This window comes from Solea senegalensis, unplaced genomic scaffold, assembly GCF_019176455.1.
Source record: "Solea senegalensis isolate Sse05_10M unplaced genomic scaffold, IFAPA_SoseM_1 scf7180000012731, whole genome shotgun sequence".
NCBI classification, from domain to species: Eukaryota; Metazoa; Chordata; class Actinopteri; order Pleuronectiformes; family Soleidae; genus Solea; species Solea senegalensis.
In genome coordinates, this window is record NW_025320682.1 from 157,125 (window position 1) to 174,868 (window position 17,744).

The 17,744-nt window shown below is 43.6% G+C and overlaps 2 protein-coding genes across 12 annotated transcripts in view; both read left to right on the forward strand.

Moving 5' to 3' along the window:
- Positions 1 to 2,140, forward strand: part of LOC122759976 (myelin transcription factor 1-like) — a 108,657-nt gene extending 106,517 nt beyond the window's left edge. For 7 of the 8 annotated variants that reach the window (XM_044015013.1, XM_044015014.1, XM_044015012.1 and 4 more), the window contains 5 exons: positions 351 to 572; positions 662 to 753; positions 836 to 939; positions 1,211 to 1,354; positions 1,440 to 2,140. In XM_044015013.1, the coding sequence (XP_043870948.1) occupies positions 351 to 572; positions 662 to 753; positions 836 to 939; positions 1,211 to 1,354; positions 1,440 to 1,583 (706 nt within the window). In that variant the 3' untranslated portion in view covers positions 1,584 to 2,140. The remainder of the gene's footprint in view (positions 1 to 350; positions 573 to 661; positions 754 to 835; positions 940 to 1,210; positions 1,355 to 1,439) is intronic. The other variant, XM_044015008.1, reaches the window with a different exon arrangement.
- A 7,616-nt stretch (positions 2,141 to 9,756) lies between these two features.
- On the forward strand, positions 9,757 to 17,126 carry LOC122759979 (protein-L-isoaspartate O-methyltransferase domain-containing protein 2-like). Of its 4 annotated transcripts, none has more exons than XM_044015022.1 (7): positions 9,757 to 9,956; positions 12,788 to 12,969; positions 13,071 to 13,221; positions 13,461 to 13,563; positions 13,637 to 13,808; positions 14,708 to 14,831; positions 14,969 to 17,126. In XM_044015022.1, exons 2-7 carry the CDS (start codon positions 12,814 to 12,816, stop codon positions 15,502 to 15,504), a joined length of 1,242 nt encoding a protein of 413 aa, XP_043870957.1. In that variant the 5' UTR covers positions 9,757 to 9,956; positions 12,788 to 12,813; the 3' UTR covers positions 15,505 to 17,126. The 4 variants fall into 4 exon arrangements, with proteins under 4 accessions (XP_043870957.1, XP_043870956.1, XP_043870958.1 ...); XM_044015021.1 differs by having other exon boundaries at positions 12,809 to 12,969; XM_044015023.1 differs by lacking the exon at positions 9,757 to 9,956 and adding an exon at positions 9,963 to 10,102 and having other exon boundaries at positions 12,809 to 12,969.
- Positions 17,127 to 17,744: the final 618 nt, after the last annotated feature.

The following is a 17,744-nucleotide window of genomic DNA, read 5'->3' on the forward strand; positions in this document are numbered from 1 at the left end:
GGAAACACACGTACCTATACTGCAGATACTGATTCTGAATGTAGCTGATGGTAGAATATGCTAGAGTACATGATCAATACATCAGAAATACATGGGCTTCATATTGCATTTGCACACAAAACACTTAATTTAACCGTGTGTTAATAACAGCATGTGCTTAACATTACTTACTTTGAATTACTGCGTAAATAATGTCTGAAAATAGATGTAAGATCATGGATTTAGCTCAGCAGATGCTTTAAGATGATTGTTATTCATTATGTGTCTCTGCACTTCCTTGCCGTCTAACCTCTGTGCCGTCTCTCCTCTCGCTCCCTCTCCTCTCCTCCTCTCCCCCCCTCCCCCCACAGATGCCCGGTACCCGGCTGCGACAGTCTGGGCCACATTAGCGGCAAGTACGCCACGCACCGCAGCGCCTACGGGTGTCCGCTGGCGGCCCGCAGACAGAAGGAGGGCCTCCTGAATGGCACGCCCTTCAACTGGAAGGCCTTCAAGACAGAGGGGCCCACCTGTCCCACACCGGGCTGTGACGGCTCTGGACACGCGAACGGAAGCTTCCTCACACACCGCAGGTAAACGGCGCTTTCTGAGTGATAGTCATTTACTCAACTTCAAAAGACGAGCACATTGAAACAACCGCGCCCCCCCCCCGTGTCCCCAGCCTCTCAGGATGTCCCAGAGCCTTGTTTGCCAAGAAGAAGGCCAAGTTTCCCTCAGAGGAATATCTGAGCACCAAGTTCAGAGCCAGTGATGGTAAGATTTTATTTACTTCTATACTTCTTATTCACTTTCATCAAGTAAAACAAAAACCAACCCGACACTGTTTTGTTTGTAGTCTTGGACAACGATGAAGACATCAAGCAACTCAACAAAGAGATCAACGACCTCAATGAGTCCAACAACGAAATGGAGGCTGACATGGTGAACCTGCAGACTCAGGTGTGTGTTTGTACCTGCACTACGACACGCTGCTGTATCCACGGTTACAAATGTCACTGAGCATGTGCTTGATCTGTGTGAGGAACACCAGGAACCCCTGTGAGGCAGGGAGCTCTCGAACTTGACCCACAGATGAGTCACGGGAGATGTTTTTTGGCGTCAAAATGAATAAATAATTGTATTTATTTATCTGCAGTTATCTGCAGCGAGTACAAAGGCCTTCAGACGTTCAGAAATATCACTGATACAAACTTCCTTCCATGTGCTGCAGATCTCCTCCATGGAGAAGAACCTGAAGAACATCGAGCACGAGAACAAGATGATCGAGGAGCAGAACGAGGCTCTCTTCATGGAGCTGTCGGGTCTGAGCCGCGCCCTCATCCGCAGCCTGGCCAACATACGCCTGCCTCACATGGTCAGTACGACGCTTCCTTTGACTGATTTCCACTGTGTGTTAGCGTGATCTTCTCAGCTGAGACCGGTTGTCGTTTGCACCACAGCAGGAGCCCATCACCGAGCAGAACTTCGACAGCTACGTGAGCACGCTGACCGACATGTACACCAACAAGGACTGCTTCCAGAGCCCGGAGAACAAGGCTCTGCTGGAGAGCATCAACAAAGCTGTGAAGGGCATCAAAGTGTGAGACACACACACACACACACACACACACACACACACACCGGAGTGTGACGGAGGTAAAGATGGAGGTGACGGCGACTCAAAGAGAAGATGATGAAACACTCGACATTATCATGAAATATGATTCAGAAACAAAAAGGGAATTCAGGTTATATCTAAATAAACGGCAACTTAAAAAAAAAACTACCCAGGGAGCACTCTGTTTGAAGAAAAAGTGACGCGGACCAAAATCCACACCATGCTGCTGCTGCTGCTGCTGGGATTGAGAGGACGAGCGGATCCTTCAGTCAGGATGGATGGAGACGAAGAGTTATGTGACTGGAAACTGTATCACAGGAGGAGGAGGAGGAGGAGGAGGAGGAGGAGTTTAGTCGCTGTATGTTTACCTGTTGTCTCTTTTGTGTCCTGACCTGCTTCTCTGGAGTCTGAACTGTTGCACAGCTGATCCGTTTTTTGTTTTTTTATTGTGGGCTTTTTTTTTTTCCTCGCACTTCACACCAACTAAAGCTACAGTGGAGCACAAACGCCAGCACCAAGAAAGAGGAAGAGGAGGAGGAGGAGGAGGAGACAATGTGCGGCGAGTTCAGCGTGTGCTCGAAGCTTCTCATTCATGACCACACACACACACACACACACACACACACACACACACACACACTCCGCAGCAATATGAAGCACGCACCAACACTGAGCAGCTGGACCCCACGGCGACGCCCCAGCGACGCCCCGGCGACGCCTCAGATTGAGCGTCGGCTCCGTTTAAGCTGTAAAAAAAGCCTCCGTGTGACGTCATGATGAGACGGATGTTTGTTTTAATGTAAACTGAAATGATGTTAGTTCATAGTGTGCGCACATTTCAGGTCCTCTTAGTCATATCAGTAGTATTTATCAACATAGGAATTTGCACTTCATTTCAATAATAGTTTTGTGGTACAATAATTATTGTTATATATGAATTATTTAAACCTGTGGACATTTTTAAATTGTAACTTATTGCCATTTATGTTATTGAGGTTTATTTATTTGAAGCAATCTATTTATTCTTATTCTTCTTATTCTTATTATTATTATTGCAAACTTGTTTTGTAACAGACGGGGAAAAAGTGCATCTTTACTGGTTTGTCACAGTCAAAGCAGCAATTTTCAGATGTCTTGCGTCAATATTTTAAGAAACTATATAGATGATGATCGATGAGGCGTATTTTGTTTTGAGTACTTTTTAAAAAAAACAAAAACCTTTTTAAGTGCAGATGTTTTATAAAATGACAGAATCTTTTGATAATTTTACAAAAACGAGTTATTTTTTTGGGTTGTTTTGTTTCCTTCCCCCCGTTATGTTCTTTGTGTTAATGCTGTGTTCACAAAAAACCCACTGCTGAGAAGAGGAAAGAGAAAGAAAAGAGAAAAGTATGTATTTATTATTTATTTAATATGAAAGAAAGAAAAAAAATGGACTGGATATGGCTGTATATTTATTTTGTTATTTATGTGCGTGATGTGACGGTTTTTGAGTCTGAGTAGTCTTTTAAAGATCCACTGCTAATATTTAAATAAAGGAACGGAAATCAATTCAAACACTGTTTGATTACTTAGGCGTTTAAACCTGTAGACATACTGTACCAGCAGCTGATTGTAAAGAAAAACAAAAAAGAACCCAACAAAAGCAGCCACTGTTGTGTTGCTCTGTGTGTGTTTGCTTTTGTCAGGTGATTGAAAACAAGGAAAAACAACAACAACAACAACGTAGAGTGAAAAAATGTTACCTCTCCCAAGCGCTTTGTAGCGGCCGCCACCGGCTCACCCAAACCTCTGCTTTGATTTATTTCTTGTCTTTTCTTTTCTCTTCTTATTGATTGTTTTCATCAGTAAAAATGTATAGAACTTTTATTCCAGCAGCGTTTTAGGCTGGACGTACGAGTCTAAAACACACACACACACACACACACACACACACACACACATATCCAATATACTGTAGGATGGCCTCCTTTGACAAACTTCTATCAGATAAACATACACACCCTTGTAGCCTTACTCTAGATTTTAATTTTTTGATGCACAAAGTGCCACTGATTATTAAAAGAAAGGAAAAGAAGAAAAGAAAAAGAAGAAAACTCAACTTTCTTTCCTGATTCTTCGCATTTTCTGCAATGTAACAATGTCTGGTCCCGGAGAAAAGACCACGGCATCGCGCGATGGTTTCAGATGCCTTTATTTCTCTGCCACGATGGCCATAAGTACACTATATATACATTCTGTATAAATAGATTTTAAAGATGCTATATATATGAATATAAACATACATATATTTTTCCAGTGTAATTGTTGACTTGCTCTTCTTCTCTTGTATTACCACTGCTGTCCAGCAGAGAACGTGAGGGGGGGGGGCACTTATCAGAAAGGAGGCAGTTACACCTTATTTAATATCACTGAAGACCTGCTCAACTGTGGCTTTAAACACACCGTTCAGTCAAGCTGAAGGCAAACGTTGTTGACGATACAGTACAATAATCCTTTGGATGATTGTTTTCTCTTTATTTTCTCCTTAAGATCCAGAAGTGTCAAAAACATCTACTGTATGTTGTTCTTCTACAAATCTTGATGGTTGGCTCTTTGTTCCTAAGTGTCATGTGAGTTCATGTATATTTGGAAAAAAAAAAAAAGTTGATGCCTCTGAATAATGTTCTGCACATAGTGTGCAGTTGTTGTGTTGTTGCTCTCTCTGATGAGTGGGAGACCTTTTAGTGTCAACCTGCCTTTGAGTGATTCATCGCAGCTACTGTGGTGTAACGCTGCGATGCTCGTGTGTAACGCTGATGTTTGAAGGCATGTTGTAAATGTTTATTTAGCAAAATGTAGAATGGAACTCCTCTTGTGCACTTTCTAACTGTTGAAAATGCCAGCATTGTGACTCGTGGTGTGGGAGAAACCCTGACAGATTGAGGGCAATAGCAACGTTTTCACCCCCTACACACACACACACACACACAAAGACCCTGTTCTGACCTGGTTTTCACATTTGTCCTGAGTGATCCCATCAAGACCAGACTGTATACAAACTGTAATATTGGGCTGTAACTAACAACTAATCAGATAAACTTTAACCCCCCCACATATACAGCCTAGAAGAGCCTCTGACTGTTTTAAGCAATGACCAAGTTGTCCAGCAGAGGGCACTGTGAGCACAGCTCTCTGGTCATCTGAAGATGACAACAGTCAGCAGTTTAAGGCCGTAGTCTGACTAAGACTAGGACAACTTGCTGAGTGCGGAGGATAAAAGTCTGACTCCGCCTCCGTAGGTGGCGCTGTGTCTCTCTATGAGCCGAGTCGTTCTGAATGAGTTTCCTTCCTGTTAATGTCACAGAGAAACAAAATTTTGTGCAGAGCGTCAAGTCTGACTCCAGTCCGACTAAGTGTGTACACGCAGGAATAATCGGACTATGACTTGCATTGTCCGCGTACGTTAGTCCGACTAGCTAGCTCAATTTTAGTCGGACTAATGTATTTACATGACATTAGGAAAACTGAATTATTGTCTTTGTCCAACTAAAATGGCATGAGTGATGTTACGGAGGACGTAAACAAGCTAAACCTCTGGTTCTACGCCACATAGGCTTAGCTGTTATCTAGCTAACAGCTAAGGAGTTAGCGGAGTCGTCACGTTTGTCAGCAGAGACGGGTGGAGAAGGAGATGACTCACTCCACAAATCAGTCCTTGTTCAGCTACACAAATATGTGTGACTCACAATTATTGAGACTTTAATTAGTCTGTGACTAACATTGTCAGCTCATCGATCTCAGAAAAACAAACTCAGAGGAAGTTTGAAGTGTGAAGTGTCATGTGACACGTGTCACGCAAACAAAACCACTGCAGTACATTTACAATAGACAAAGATGTGCTCCCATGACTTCTTAAAGTTGTCATTGTCATTATTGACAAATAAGACATGATCTCTGACATATGTGGTAGCTGTAGCTGATGTCTAAGTTCTGAAGGAGACGTCACTTTCTTTACACTAATCAGTGTTTCATATATTTAGGTTTAGTCGCTGCCACGATGTTAAAACCGAGGGTCACATGGATCGTCTTTCTCGCGCTGACTCGTCAAAAACACCATTAAAACGATCTCACGCGATGACAGTAAACACATCCAGGAAACATTTGATGTGAAAATTCTCAGCTCTGTGATGGATTCACTCAGGACGGCACTGAATGGGTCACAACACACACACACACACACACACACACACACACACACACACAGACAGAACAACCTGAGTGTTATGTCAGTGAGAGACTTTGCTTTGATTCAGGAGGGGGTTGAAGCTGAAAAGGGCGGCGGTTCTTTTTCCTTTTTCAAAACAAAACAAACTGAAGAAAACCAAAAGAGACCGACAGGAAGCAGAGTTTGGTTCTCAGGTGACCCGGGACCCGGGGAGTGGGAAGCTGCTGCAGAAACATAGGTCAGCCAGTCAGCTCAGGCTAGAGGCGATCGCAGCGGCTGGATCGAGGCCACGTGTGAAAGCGAGATTGAAAAGCGTGGGAGTGGGAAATTGATTTGCCGCGGCTGCACAGTCTCCCGTAATGTTTAAAACGGAGGAGGTGTTTTTGTTGCATAAATGTGCGGCTATCACTCAGAAAGCCTCCTCCCCCTCTCCCCTCTCCCTCCTCCCCCCACATGTCTCCTCATGTCTTGGTTACCAGAGTAGCATTATCCTTCCCGAGAATACGATTTAACACGGCGGAGTGTTAAGACTGTGAATATCCTCCCTAACTTATTTGATATGGCATGACCCCTTTTAAACGTGCTTGATGAAACTGAGGTATGTAAATGAAAAACACTGAGGCCACGAACGCGTAGCATTTAGGGAAAAGCGAAACGCAGCCCACGCACTCCATGTTTTCTAATTTACATAAAAGTGGTGAGTGGTGGTGAGGAGTGAGGAGCTTTATTATTCTGAAAGACGGAAGGACAGAACAGTGTGAGGCGACAGGAAATGAAGCAAACGTGATGACACTTTTCAGGGAAACCAGTCCAGACCAAAATCCAGCTGTGCATTTTTGGGGGGTGGTGGTGTTTTGGCGTTGGTGTAAAGGGGGCGGGGATTCACACCTGGTTAGAAACGCTGAGTGGCACTTTTCATCGAGCTGAGCAAAACCAAAAGCCTCCCCACTTCCCCTCTCTCCCCCCTCCCTGCTGTGTGGTCTTTATCATGTGTGCCTTTCTCACTCCACTCATTTCAAGACTTACTGTGTGTTTACCTGGTTCAAATACCACTGGGGGTCTACATCATCATCACTCAACCAAAACTTAGAATGGGTGGGGATTGGGGCCTGGGTGGGCGTGGGTGGGCGGGGGTTATTATGCATATAGGGATAGATAGTAAATGTGTCCTTTTACGTGCAGGTAGAGGCCATTTTCTTTTCTGTTATACACAAAAGAAAAAAAAGAAAGTTTGTTTTAGGCTCAAGAAACTGTGATTTCACTGTTCAGGTACTAAAGTGCATGGACTGTGTCTGTGACGGAAACATCTGAGGATCATCATCATCATCACCATCATCACCATCGTCATCGTCATCTCCATCACTAGATAATGCATCCGTGTGCAGGGCATTATTTTGAAACACGTGGAAGTCTCTGTACATATTTGTATTAAGAAGAAGAAAAAAAACAGTGTTATTGTTGTTGTTATTGAAGACACAAGTTAAAAAAAATGCTTTAAAAAAAGAAGGAAAAAAACTATAAAAACTAAAGAAAAAAAAAAGATGAATAGTTTGTGACAAAGGAAAACAAACAAACATCCACAGCCGAGGCTTGTCCTGCTGACACATTTTTACAGAGAGGAGCTATTTTTACTGGTGATTTTCTAGCTGTTGATATTGATAATCCTTTTAAAGAAAGTACAAAACTTCCAGAATTACAAGCACTTCCACAAACCATAGATTGTACGGTCATTTTTGTTACTTTTGTAGACGTGGTTGTTAGACAAGTGAGACAAGCCTTGGCTGTGAGTCCTCTGGGTTTATCATGATTATTATAATCATTATTATTCTATTTTAGATTTTTTTTTACTTTTCTTTTTCTTTTAATTTGGGAAGTAAAACACTGTAGATGGGCCGAATTTGTGACTGTGTGTTTGTGTACTTGTGTACATGTTCCCCTGTTCCTGTGTCAGTGTTATAAAGCAGAGAAGTGATGTCAGTTATTGTGGGAGTATGAACCATTTTAAATGTTCTCTATGAAAAACACAAATAAAGAAACATAGACAAGAAGGACACGCTCGTCTCTCTCTCTCTCTCTCTGTGTGTGTGTGTGTGTGTTGAATATTTATCATATAGATCCAATATCATGCATTTTGTGCAGCTATTCTCCTTAGACAACCGGTTCAGACTTCAGCCTAACTTTATAGCCCGTGGCCAAGTGGAAAGGGAACTTGGCTTGTAACTGGAAGGTCGCCGGTTCAACTCCCCACCAGGTCGAAAGGGCTGGGGTACCCCTGAGCAAGGTACCCAACCCCCATTGCTCCCCGGGTGCTACTCAGTGTGGCAGCCCACTGCTCCTAATTCTAGGATGGGTCAAATGCAGAGAAACAATTTATAAGATTAATAAACTTGTAAAACACCTTAAAATGTTGTAATTTACGTAACAGACACTAAGACACACACGTCCCCACAACATGAGCAATACCAGGTACAAACACACACAGTAGTAAGTGGTAAACAAAATGGGGGACGTCATTGTGCCGTTCACGTGTTGTAGATCTTAAGTTGAGCAGCACTGACCTCTAGTGGATGCTTCGTGAAACTTACAGTACATTTGTGAACCCATGACTTTTCATTGTTTTCTCCTTTACACTTAACTGCCTCAGGTCATCTGCTGATTATTCTGAATATTCATTTATTCTTGGAGCGTCTCCCTTGTTTAATATGAGTACAAACGTAAATACTCTGCTGTACAACACTGACATGAAGTAATACATGTAATAAAGGGATTCAATTCATTTGATGGAGAGAAACTACTTTAAACTTTATTTATTCATTTAATATCTTCTTATTTATTGTTTATTTTTCTTTGTTACATGAATCCTTTGGGGGCCACATGGTGGTGTAGTGGTTAGCACTCTCACCTTGCAGCGAGAAGACCCGGGTTCAAGCCCCGGTTGGAACAAGGGCATTTCTGCATGGAGTTTGCATGTTCTCCCCGTGTGTGCGTGGGTTCTCTCCGGGTTCTCCGGCTTCCTCCCACAGTCCAAAAACATGCAATGTGGGGATTAGGTGAATTGGACACTCTAAATTGACCATAGGAGTGAGTGTGAGAGTGAATGGTTGTTTGTCTCTAGTTGTGTGTGTGGCCCTGCGATGGACTGGCGAACTGTCCAGGGTGTACCCCGCCTATCGCCCGATGTAGCTGAGATTGGCACAGCACCCCCCGCGACCCTCTGGTGGAGGATAAAGCGGTTAGATGATGACTGACTGACATGAATCCTGTGTAATGTAAATATGAGAGTGTAGGACATCAAGCAATACATGTTTCTTAAGTGTTTCTAGTCCTTTAAAAATCCCGGCATGTTGATCCAAGTGCTTCACATAAAATAAATAATAAAAGCACACAATAAAATAATGGGAATAGAGCAAAAGTACATTAAAACAAAGAATCACAATTAATTACAATTAAGAACAGAGAACACTGTACTACTGAATATTAAAAAAAACTTTCTTAATTATGTGTATGAATATATTTGATGGTCATTTTCTATATTTTTCTATTCTCTTTTTTGTGTTTCAGTGAAGACAATAGCAAATAAAAATGCATGGAAAAAGTGTAAAACCCCCCAAAACAAATGATTCTAGGGCTGCAAAGATGCTGTGATTCATTTATTTCTTTGATCAATGACTAAATGAATAGTCGCTCATTTGATAACAGATTTGAATCATTTCAATGATTTTATTTAACTTCAATAATAAGTTCTTGTCTTTGCTCCATATAATAAAGAAATCACTAAAACAGATTCATTTTGGTTTGTGGACAAAAACAAGACGTCATTTCCAAGTTTGAAACACTTTATGGACCAAACAAATACTTGATTAATCGATTAACCGTTAAATGAAACATCGCTTATAATACTGTATGCTCCTCATAAATGTAGGTCATCCTCCTCCGCCGCCACGTTACGTACGTACGTACGTCACTTGTGACGTCACAGCGTCAGCTGGCTGAATGTTTACATCCAGCAGTTTGTGGCTGATTCTCCCTCTGTGTGTGTGTGTGTGTGTGTGTGTCTGCTCTTCTCTGCTCATAACAACAACCACAGGCTGAAGAACCTCGTGGAACCTCGTGGAATCTCGTAGAACCTCGTGGAACCTCGTGGAACCTCAGGTACAGCAGCGGCAGTTTGCTGCGTCAGGTTTCTGTGTCTGTGTTTCGTGTCCATTTCCTGTCTTTTTCACTGTTGACCTTCCCCGCTGCGTGACAGACGCTGCTCCTCCGCGCGTGGACCGTGGACTCGCTTGTCCGCGCTCGGGGTAAAAAACGTTGGCTCGACGTGAATGTTGTTTTTTTGTGTGGAGCACCTGAGTGGCGCACATAGACAAACACCGCAGCACAGTGCGGTGAGCTGCGCGAGCTGCGTGAGCTGCGTGACTGTGGACGTGTGTGTGTGTGTGTGTGGAAAATAATAATAACCTGTGTTAGCAAATGCTAAAGCGTCGTTAGCAGGAAGTGTGTGTTTACCCCACAGTGAGACAGTAAACGGTGCGTTAGTGCCCCCTTGAGGTCGTTTGTGCTAATGTATGAGGTTTTTCAGCATGTGGTCAGCAATTGGTGGCCCGTGGTACCAAACGTGGCCGGGCCAGCATGAGTATCTGGCCCGGCAGATGATTTAACAAATGTGAGCTTAAATAATTGACTTATGTTTGCTATGAAAAGTTCATATTGACTTTAGTGAAGTTGTAATAAGATCGTTTTGACCGTTATTGGTGTTGCAGTAAAGACAGTAGATAAAAGTAAAGATCAAAGACATTAACAACACGACTATAAGAAAAGTCGACGACGTACATATATATATATATATATATATATATATATATATATATATATATATATATATATATATATATATATATATATACAGTATGATATTTACAGTGTAAACAAGGAGTGGACATGAGCTGTGTGTATTCTACTTTTATTCAGAAAATAATAAAATATGAACTTATTCAAATAGATTTTGTTGCTAGAACTCACAGTTAACCTTGACTTAATGTTTGGTTTATAAAAATACAAACTAGAAACACTGCTGTTGTCATGGTAACAGCCAGGTTTGGAGAGTAAGAAGCAGTCATTCTTAAAACTGACATGATGTACAGTAAATATTAACAGTGCGAGTATATATCTCGCACACAGACTATTAGTTGATTAATAAATGAAGCATCAGCTATTTGATAATCAATCAATCTGAGTTTTTTTTCTTTGATATTTCAGCTTCTTAAATGTTTGTAACAAAGAAATCTTTAAAACTGACTTTTCATTTGTGGACAAAAACGAGACCTTTGAGCGTTTCCAGGGTTGAGAAACACTGATCAAGGTTTTTCAGCCTTGTTGGACATTTAATTTATTTATTTATTTATTTGTTTATCTATATTATTTAACCTTTATTCATACAGGTTATTCCATTGAGACACGACGCAGGCTCTCATTTTCAAGAGCCAGATCTGTCAAGGACAAACACAGAGTTACAGACAGATAACGATGAAGGAAATGTGAATAAACAGATTAAAATACTAGGAGCAGGAGCAAGTTCCCAAATGCCGCTTTTCCACGACATGGTCCTTGTCAGTGTAGTGAGAGTCACGTCAAAGTTAATCCTAGGCCCTTCTAATGTTACTCTAATGGTCTTTTATTCAGATAGGAATTGATTCATTCAATATGATGTCATTGCTTTGGCTTTTGGCTGGATTGTGTGATTTTGACTTCTTAATTATGAGTATGAGCGGATGTCATCTGAATATCTTTGATGTGAAAACAGAACAAACTGCTTTTCTGATATTTTATAGACCAAAAGAATGAGTTGTATTGAGCTGATAAAGCCGACACCGTGTGATTGTCTTTTTTTTCTCCGATACATTGTCAGCGTGTAATAGGAGCTGTTGAATCATAGCGTTGATGTTAAATGGTCTGGATTTTATTGCTTTGTTATCGTCTTTCGTGGGACAGAGCAGAATAAATGTGTCACCAAACTCTCTTTAAAGTGATTGAAAGACGTGTGCTGATGTTGTGATGCAGTGAAGAAGCAGCAGGAGGTTTTGTGTTGAAATGACACGTCGTCCTCCTCCTCCTCCTCCTCCTCCTCCTCCTCATCCATCAGGTTTCCTCACAGGCAGGAGGAGGTGCAGGCGTTTGAATGCTGCCGCCACCGCCGCTGCTGCTGCTGCTGCTGCTGCTGCTGCTGCTGCTCATTTAGGCTCTGAAGTTGGTCCAGAGAGTCATAAAGTTACTTAAAGGGGACATATTATGCAAAATCAACTTTTTAACCATTACAATACTTATATTTGTGTGGAAAAAAGTGTGGAAAAAGAATACTCAGTCATGTTTTCATGGTTCCCCTTAGTGTAAGTATAGGCGATAAAACACCCAATGTTGAATTCCCTGCGCTTATGACGGCAGCATGCGCATTTCACAGAGAATGTTACCGCCCACCAGTAAGTTTACTTGGAGAGCTCCACCGTAGCTCCACCGTAGCTCCACCGTAGCTCCACCTTAGCTCCACCTTAGCTCCACCTTAGCTCCACCTTGTCCCTGCAAGAGTGCAGGCGAGGGAGGAAGAGCGGTATTATGTCAACGCGGAGGGACAAGTGTGCTGTTGGTGGCTGCACAGTGGAGCACAGTGATCTTGGAGAAATTGTTAAGAACACCAAGAAAGTCAAAATGAGCTCAGCAGGAGAAGGAGCTCGCTCTGTCAGAAGAAGACTTCTATCGCTGAGGGTGCAAGTTCAAATCCTAGAGTGACCTGAATTTCACGCAACTTTAAAACTTCAGACCAAAAACAGAAATTAAAATCACCAACAAAGTGTTGCTATGCAGCTCAGAAAGAAAAGCTTGTGCTGTCAAAAGCTAAAAACACTGCTTTGAAGTTCTGATGGCACAGGGTCAGTTGTCATTGTTTACTTTGTCTTCCAAAGTCACAAAATGAGACAAAAACCTATTCTTAGGTTCTTAGTCTTTGTTTCTAGTCAGGATGGGTGGAGCTGTGAGTACTGGTGAGGACAACGACGATTTGATTGACAACCTGAAGCAGGCTTACTACATCCGCTCAGACCTGGTGGAGCGAGCTTTCAGAGCCATCGACCGGGCCGACTATTACCTGGATGAATACAGAGACAACGCCTACAAGGTGAGTGCAGTCAAGACACTCACGGCACACATGCATTAAAAAACCCCAGAGTTTTGCTTGTGTTTGGGGTAAAGAAGCTCCTCCTCTGCCGCGCCTGTTAGGACTTGGCGTGGCGACATGGGAACATCCACCTGTCTGCTCCGTGCATCTACTCTGAGGTAATGGAGGCTCTGGATCTCCACCCTGGCCTCTCCTTCCTCAACCTCGGCAGCGGGACAGGCTACCTCAGCACCATGGTCGGCCTCATTCTGGGTATGTGTTTCGTCTCTGCTGAGCCCAGCACCACCCACAGGTTCAGACCAGCGTGTGCTCTCACCTGCACCAAAACCCCCAGAGACAACTGGAGCTTTTACATCACCGCACACAGGAGCTGCAGGAGACCAGCACCTCCTGTGTGCTGTGAGTTTCTCTCTCGACTTTGGTGCAGGAGAGTAGGTTGTTCACACACTTGCATGCATGTGATTTAAAAGTGGACTGTGGTCTGTTCACAGGACCGTCTGGGGTGAACCACGGCATCGAGCTGCACGCAGACGTGATCGAGTACGCTTACCAGAAGCTCGACTCCTTCATCAAAACCAGCGACAGCTTCGACAAGTACGTCTCCCGACGTGGTTTGTGTTTTTCCTTTTGCTCCGTCCGCCTGCGTTGATCACGTGTCTCTGTTCAGATTTGAGTTCTGCGAGCCGTCCTTCGTCATGGGTAACTGTCTGGAGATTCCTCCAGAGAGCCGTCAGTACGACCGCGTGTACTGCGGCGCCGGCGTGCAGAAGGAGCACAAGGACTACATGAAGAACCTGCTGAAGGTGGGAGGCATCTTGGTGATGCCTCTGGAGGACAAGGTTGGTCATCATGTTTGGAATAGTATGTTTACTCGGTAGGCGTCCTGCGTCCTGTGTCCTGCGTCCTGCGTCCTGCGTCCTGCGTCAGCGAGACGCCGTATCGCGACGAGCGCCAACGAGCGACGACCTCGTACGTGACACAAAGGACAAAAATGGAGGACGTCCAGCGGCTCATTTTTCCTGCTCGGTTTGCGGCTGTTTGTCTCCACAAGACATCAAGCTTTTCTGTCGCCCAATCAGCTGACTCTTCCTGGGTCTAGCTCCTCCCATACTGTACCATTACATGTGTACGTCAACGCCAAATGTTCCGGCTCTGTTCCTGAACCGCTCGGTGTAAACGTGGCTAAACTAAGTCACCGGTTTAAAAAGTGTTTTGCTGTAGAATCAACACACGCTCATTAATCACAGACTCTTAGTCTTAGATGAAATGGTTTGAGTGTTTTTTTAAATCAGTTTCTGTGATTTCAGCTTCTGAATCTCTTGTGTTTGAGGACATTTTAATGTTGTGGTTTGGACAAAACTCAGATTTATGTATGAAGACTAATGAAGTGAATCATTTGGATGCTACTAAAGGATCAGATATGAAGTTATCGTGGAATGAAACTGAGAATAAACCTGGATAAACCCACAGTCATTTCACAAATGGACAAAGTGATGACTGACAGATTCCACTTCAAAGAATGATTTTCAAGAAAGTGAAATAAGCCTCATTTCTGGGAAATTGTCTCTTTTTGGGCTTAAATGATGATGTTCACGGCGGCTGTGTCATAAGTTTGTGATTGATGTGTGATTGCATTCAGCTCAGTCAAATAGAAGAACATGTCACAGTGTGAAAGTGTCTGCACATTTAAAACAAACAAACAAACAAACGTGTCTTCTTCCTGCTGTGTTCTGTGCAGTTGACCAAGATCACCCGGACAGGCGTGAGCAGCTGGGAGACCAAGAAGATCATCTCGGTGTCCTTCGCCCCTCTGGTGCTGCCCAAACACAGCACCAACGGAAAACCCAAGACCGTCCCACTGCGTGAGTGCAGCACACAACGTCTCACAGGAACATGTGCAAATATCAGCTTTGTGTCTCACACAGTTCGCCGTGTTCTAGCAGCAGAAGACTTGATTCAAAAGTAGTGAATCCTCATGAATGGTTTTTCACGTTTGCAGCCAGGTACGAGGTGCGGACGTTACAGGAACTGGCTCGCATCTGCATCCGTCACACCCTCAGGGTGACCACAGACGGCGGGGACGGCCAGTCGCGCGGCAGAGGCTCCTCCTTCAGCGTGGGCAGGGGTCTGTCGGTGGCCGGCCTCCATAAGTACGGCCCGCGCTTCAAGCGTCGGCGCGTCCACCGGCGCCACTGCAACATCCAGGTGGTGGCGTCGCTGGACAGCAACAACAACCAGGGCGGGAGAGCGGCGGACGAGGAGGAGGCCACGGTGGCGGCGGAGGAGAGGGAGGCCCGGCAGCACATGAGAGGCAGCGGCAGGGTGACGAGGGGAGTGGTCATGGAAGAGGAGGAGCCGGTGGAGGAGGTGGACGAGGAGGAGGAGGAGGAGGAGGAGGAGGAGGAGGAGGAGGAGAAGGAGACCGGGGAGCTGCTGCGACCTCAGCCGGCCGTGAACGTCCTGAGGGAGCGGATACTGGCTCTGCCGCTGCCCGAGCCTCTGAAGATGTACCTGCTGTTCTACAGAGAGAAATGAACCTCAGCAGCCTCCGTCCGTCACCACGAGGCAGGAGCACATGACACCTGCCCAAACATGGCTCTCTCCCTCTCTCTGTTTCCCTTCATCCTCTCAGTCATCCATTGTCTTTCCCTCTTTTTTCCTCTGCCTCTTCAGAGGATGAGCCAGAATCGTGACCACAAAAACTGGACGAAAAAAATCTAATCCCATTGTTACGTAAACTCACAAAATAATCTGGCAAACAAAGGGAAATGAGCAGAGGACGCTGGACTCTTGACATGAAGGAGCTAAATTACTTATCAGTCCAATACTGGAGTACAACCCACTTTAAATCAACTCTGTTTACTTGAAACAAACAGGACCGCGTTGAATCCCCAGTGAATCTAGACCTTTAGACCTTTAGACCTATAGACCTATAGACCTTTAGACCTATAGACCTTTAGACCTAAAATCAGACCTATGGTGAGAGTGAGGAAGGAAAGGAAAGTGAGTTTTTAGAAGCTGAGGACCGGAGCCCAATTTCCATGGAGCCAAAGCTGCTCACACACAATCACGCTCCGACTCTCAGAGGCGCCCGGTGTGGACTGTGAGACGGATTCTCGTCTTCTCCCGTGTGCAGTGAGACAGCTGGAGGTCCGGCGGCCGCACCAGTCACTGTCCAGTCCACCTGTGACTTTAATGACGACGACCATCAGTGAAACACTCACATTTTAGAAAGAGAGATGACCTTCATCACGGGCGTCATGAGTGTGAGCTGCAAATGTCTGCCAAGTTCTTAACAATCCAAAAGTTAAAAAGCTTCAAAATGCTTTTCAAAATCAGGACATGAAACAAGCCCCTTTAAGCCCCTCCCCTTTTTTCTAAGCACACATTTCATTACCCTCGTCTCCCACCGTTTCTCTCCCTCATCATCATCATCATCATCACGACCAGAAAAGACAAACACACTTATATATAATTCCACTCGACATTAAACCAGCATGATAACGAAACAACAACAAAATCCCATAACTGTTTTTGTGACGACTGACCATGTGCAAGTTTTTGTAAAATGTTGATTTTGAATTCTCAGACTTGAAGTGAAGCGTACGTATTGAATTGTTTTGTGAATCATGAAAAGATGAGGCTGCTCTGAAACAGAGTAGCTTTGTGTCCTTCTTCTTCTTCTTCTTCTTCTTCTTCTTCTTGTAGTTTCTAGTTGGACAGGGGCATTATTTCCTTCTTTTTTTTCTGTGCCAAACTGAAGCTGCGCGGACTGAAAACACAATCACAGTTTTAACCCTTTGAAAGTTTGTATCAGTGTTGAATAGTTAAAAAAAGTGACCTTCGCTCACCCTCGTCAGATACATTGTTAACAGGTGGAATTACACACACACACACACATGTATGTCTAACAGCTGGTCCTGGATCAGCCTTTGAGTCCGTGGACCATTTCCTTTTACTCAGACGTTCACATTCGTTTTGGTTGTTGTGCACTTGTATTTCTTCGCTGAATGTAAATGACTATGATGATTTTTTTTCTCTTTTTTTCTTTTCTTTGCACTAATGATGACGTTTTTATGCAAATGGCTTTTTTTTAATAGAGTTGTGTTATTGACTGCTGTTAATAAAGTACATAATAAAAGAGAGGGGAGAACGTACTTAGTGCCACTGAAGTGAATTTGCCTGAATGCCTGATTTAGATAAATGCCAAAAAGGTGAGCTGAGCAGTGCAGGGAGGCGTGGTCTGCTAGCGAATTAGATGTGACAGCATAGACGTTTATAAAAACAGGGAGGAGTCTGGGACAAAGTGTAGACTAAAATAACCTGTGCCAATATTTGAACACAGTAGCTGCTGTTTGACCAGAGCTCTGGATATTTTTATTAAAACACGTCAGTACACTGAGCTGAAGAAGTTCAAAATGAGGAAGAAAAATGATTTAACTGTATTTTATTGGTGTTAAAGTGCTGCTCTATTCTTGGCTTTACAGAAAATGGTAAAAAAAAAACGAGAAAACTCTGTGGCGAAATTTTGAGCGTGTCTGCTGTTCTTGCTGCCGATGTCGTCGTGTGCAGGACTTTGCTGGTAAAGGAGTAACATTTGGGTGGATTGAACCTTTAAAACTTGAAGTATTTAGACAAAGTAGTATTTTTGTGGAATCACCCTTTAAAATAGACTGACATTTTTATACATAGTCAAGACCTACTTAAAACTACGCAACCATACCACTCAGGTCTTACAGTAAAATGTCATAGTTTAGTATGTCGTCCAAAATATG

Bases quoted from the DNA above. Each gene is read 5' to 3' on its own strand.
- LOC122759979 (XM_044015020.1), top strand. The intron at 13,222-13,460 runs GTATGTGTTTCG...GTCTGTTCACAG, and splicing joins CATGGTCGGCCTCATTCTGG to GACCGTCTGGGGTGAACCAC. The intron at 13,809-14,707 runs GTTGGTCATCAT...TGTTCTGTGCAG, and splicing joins TGATGCCTCTGGAGGACAAG to TTGACCAAGATCACCCGGAC.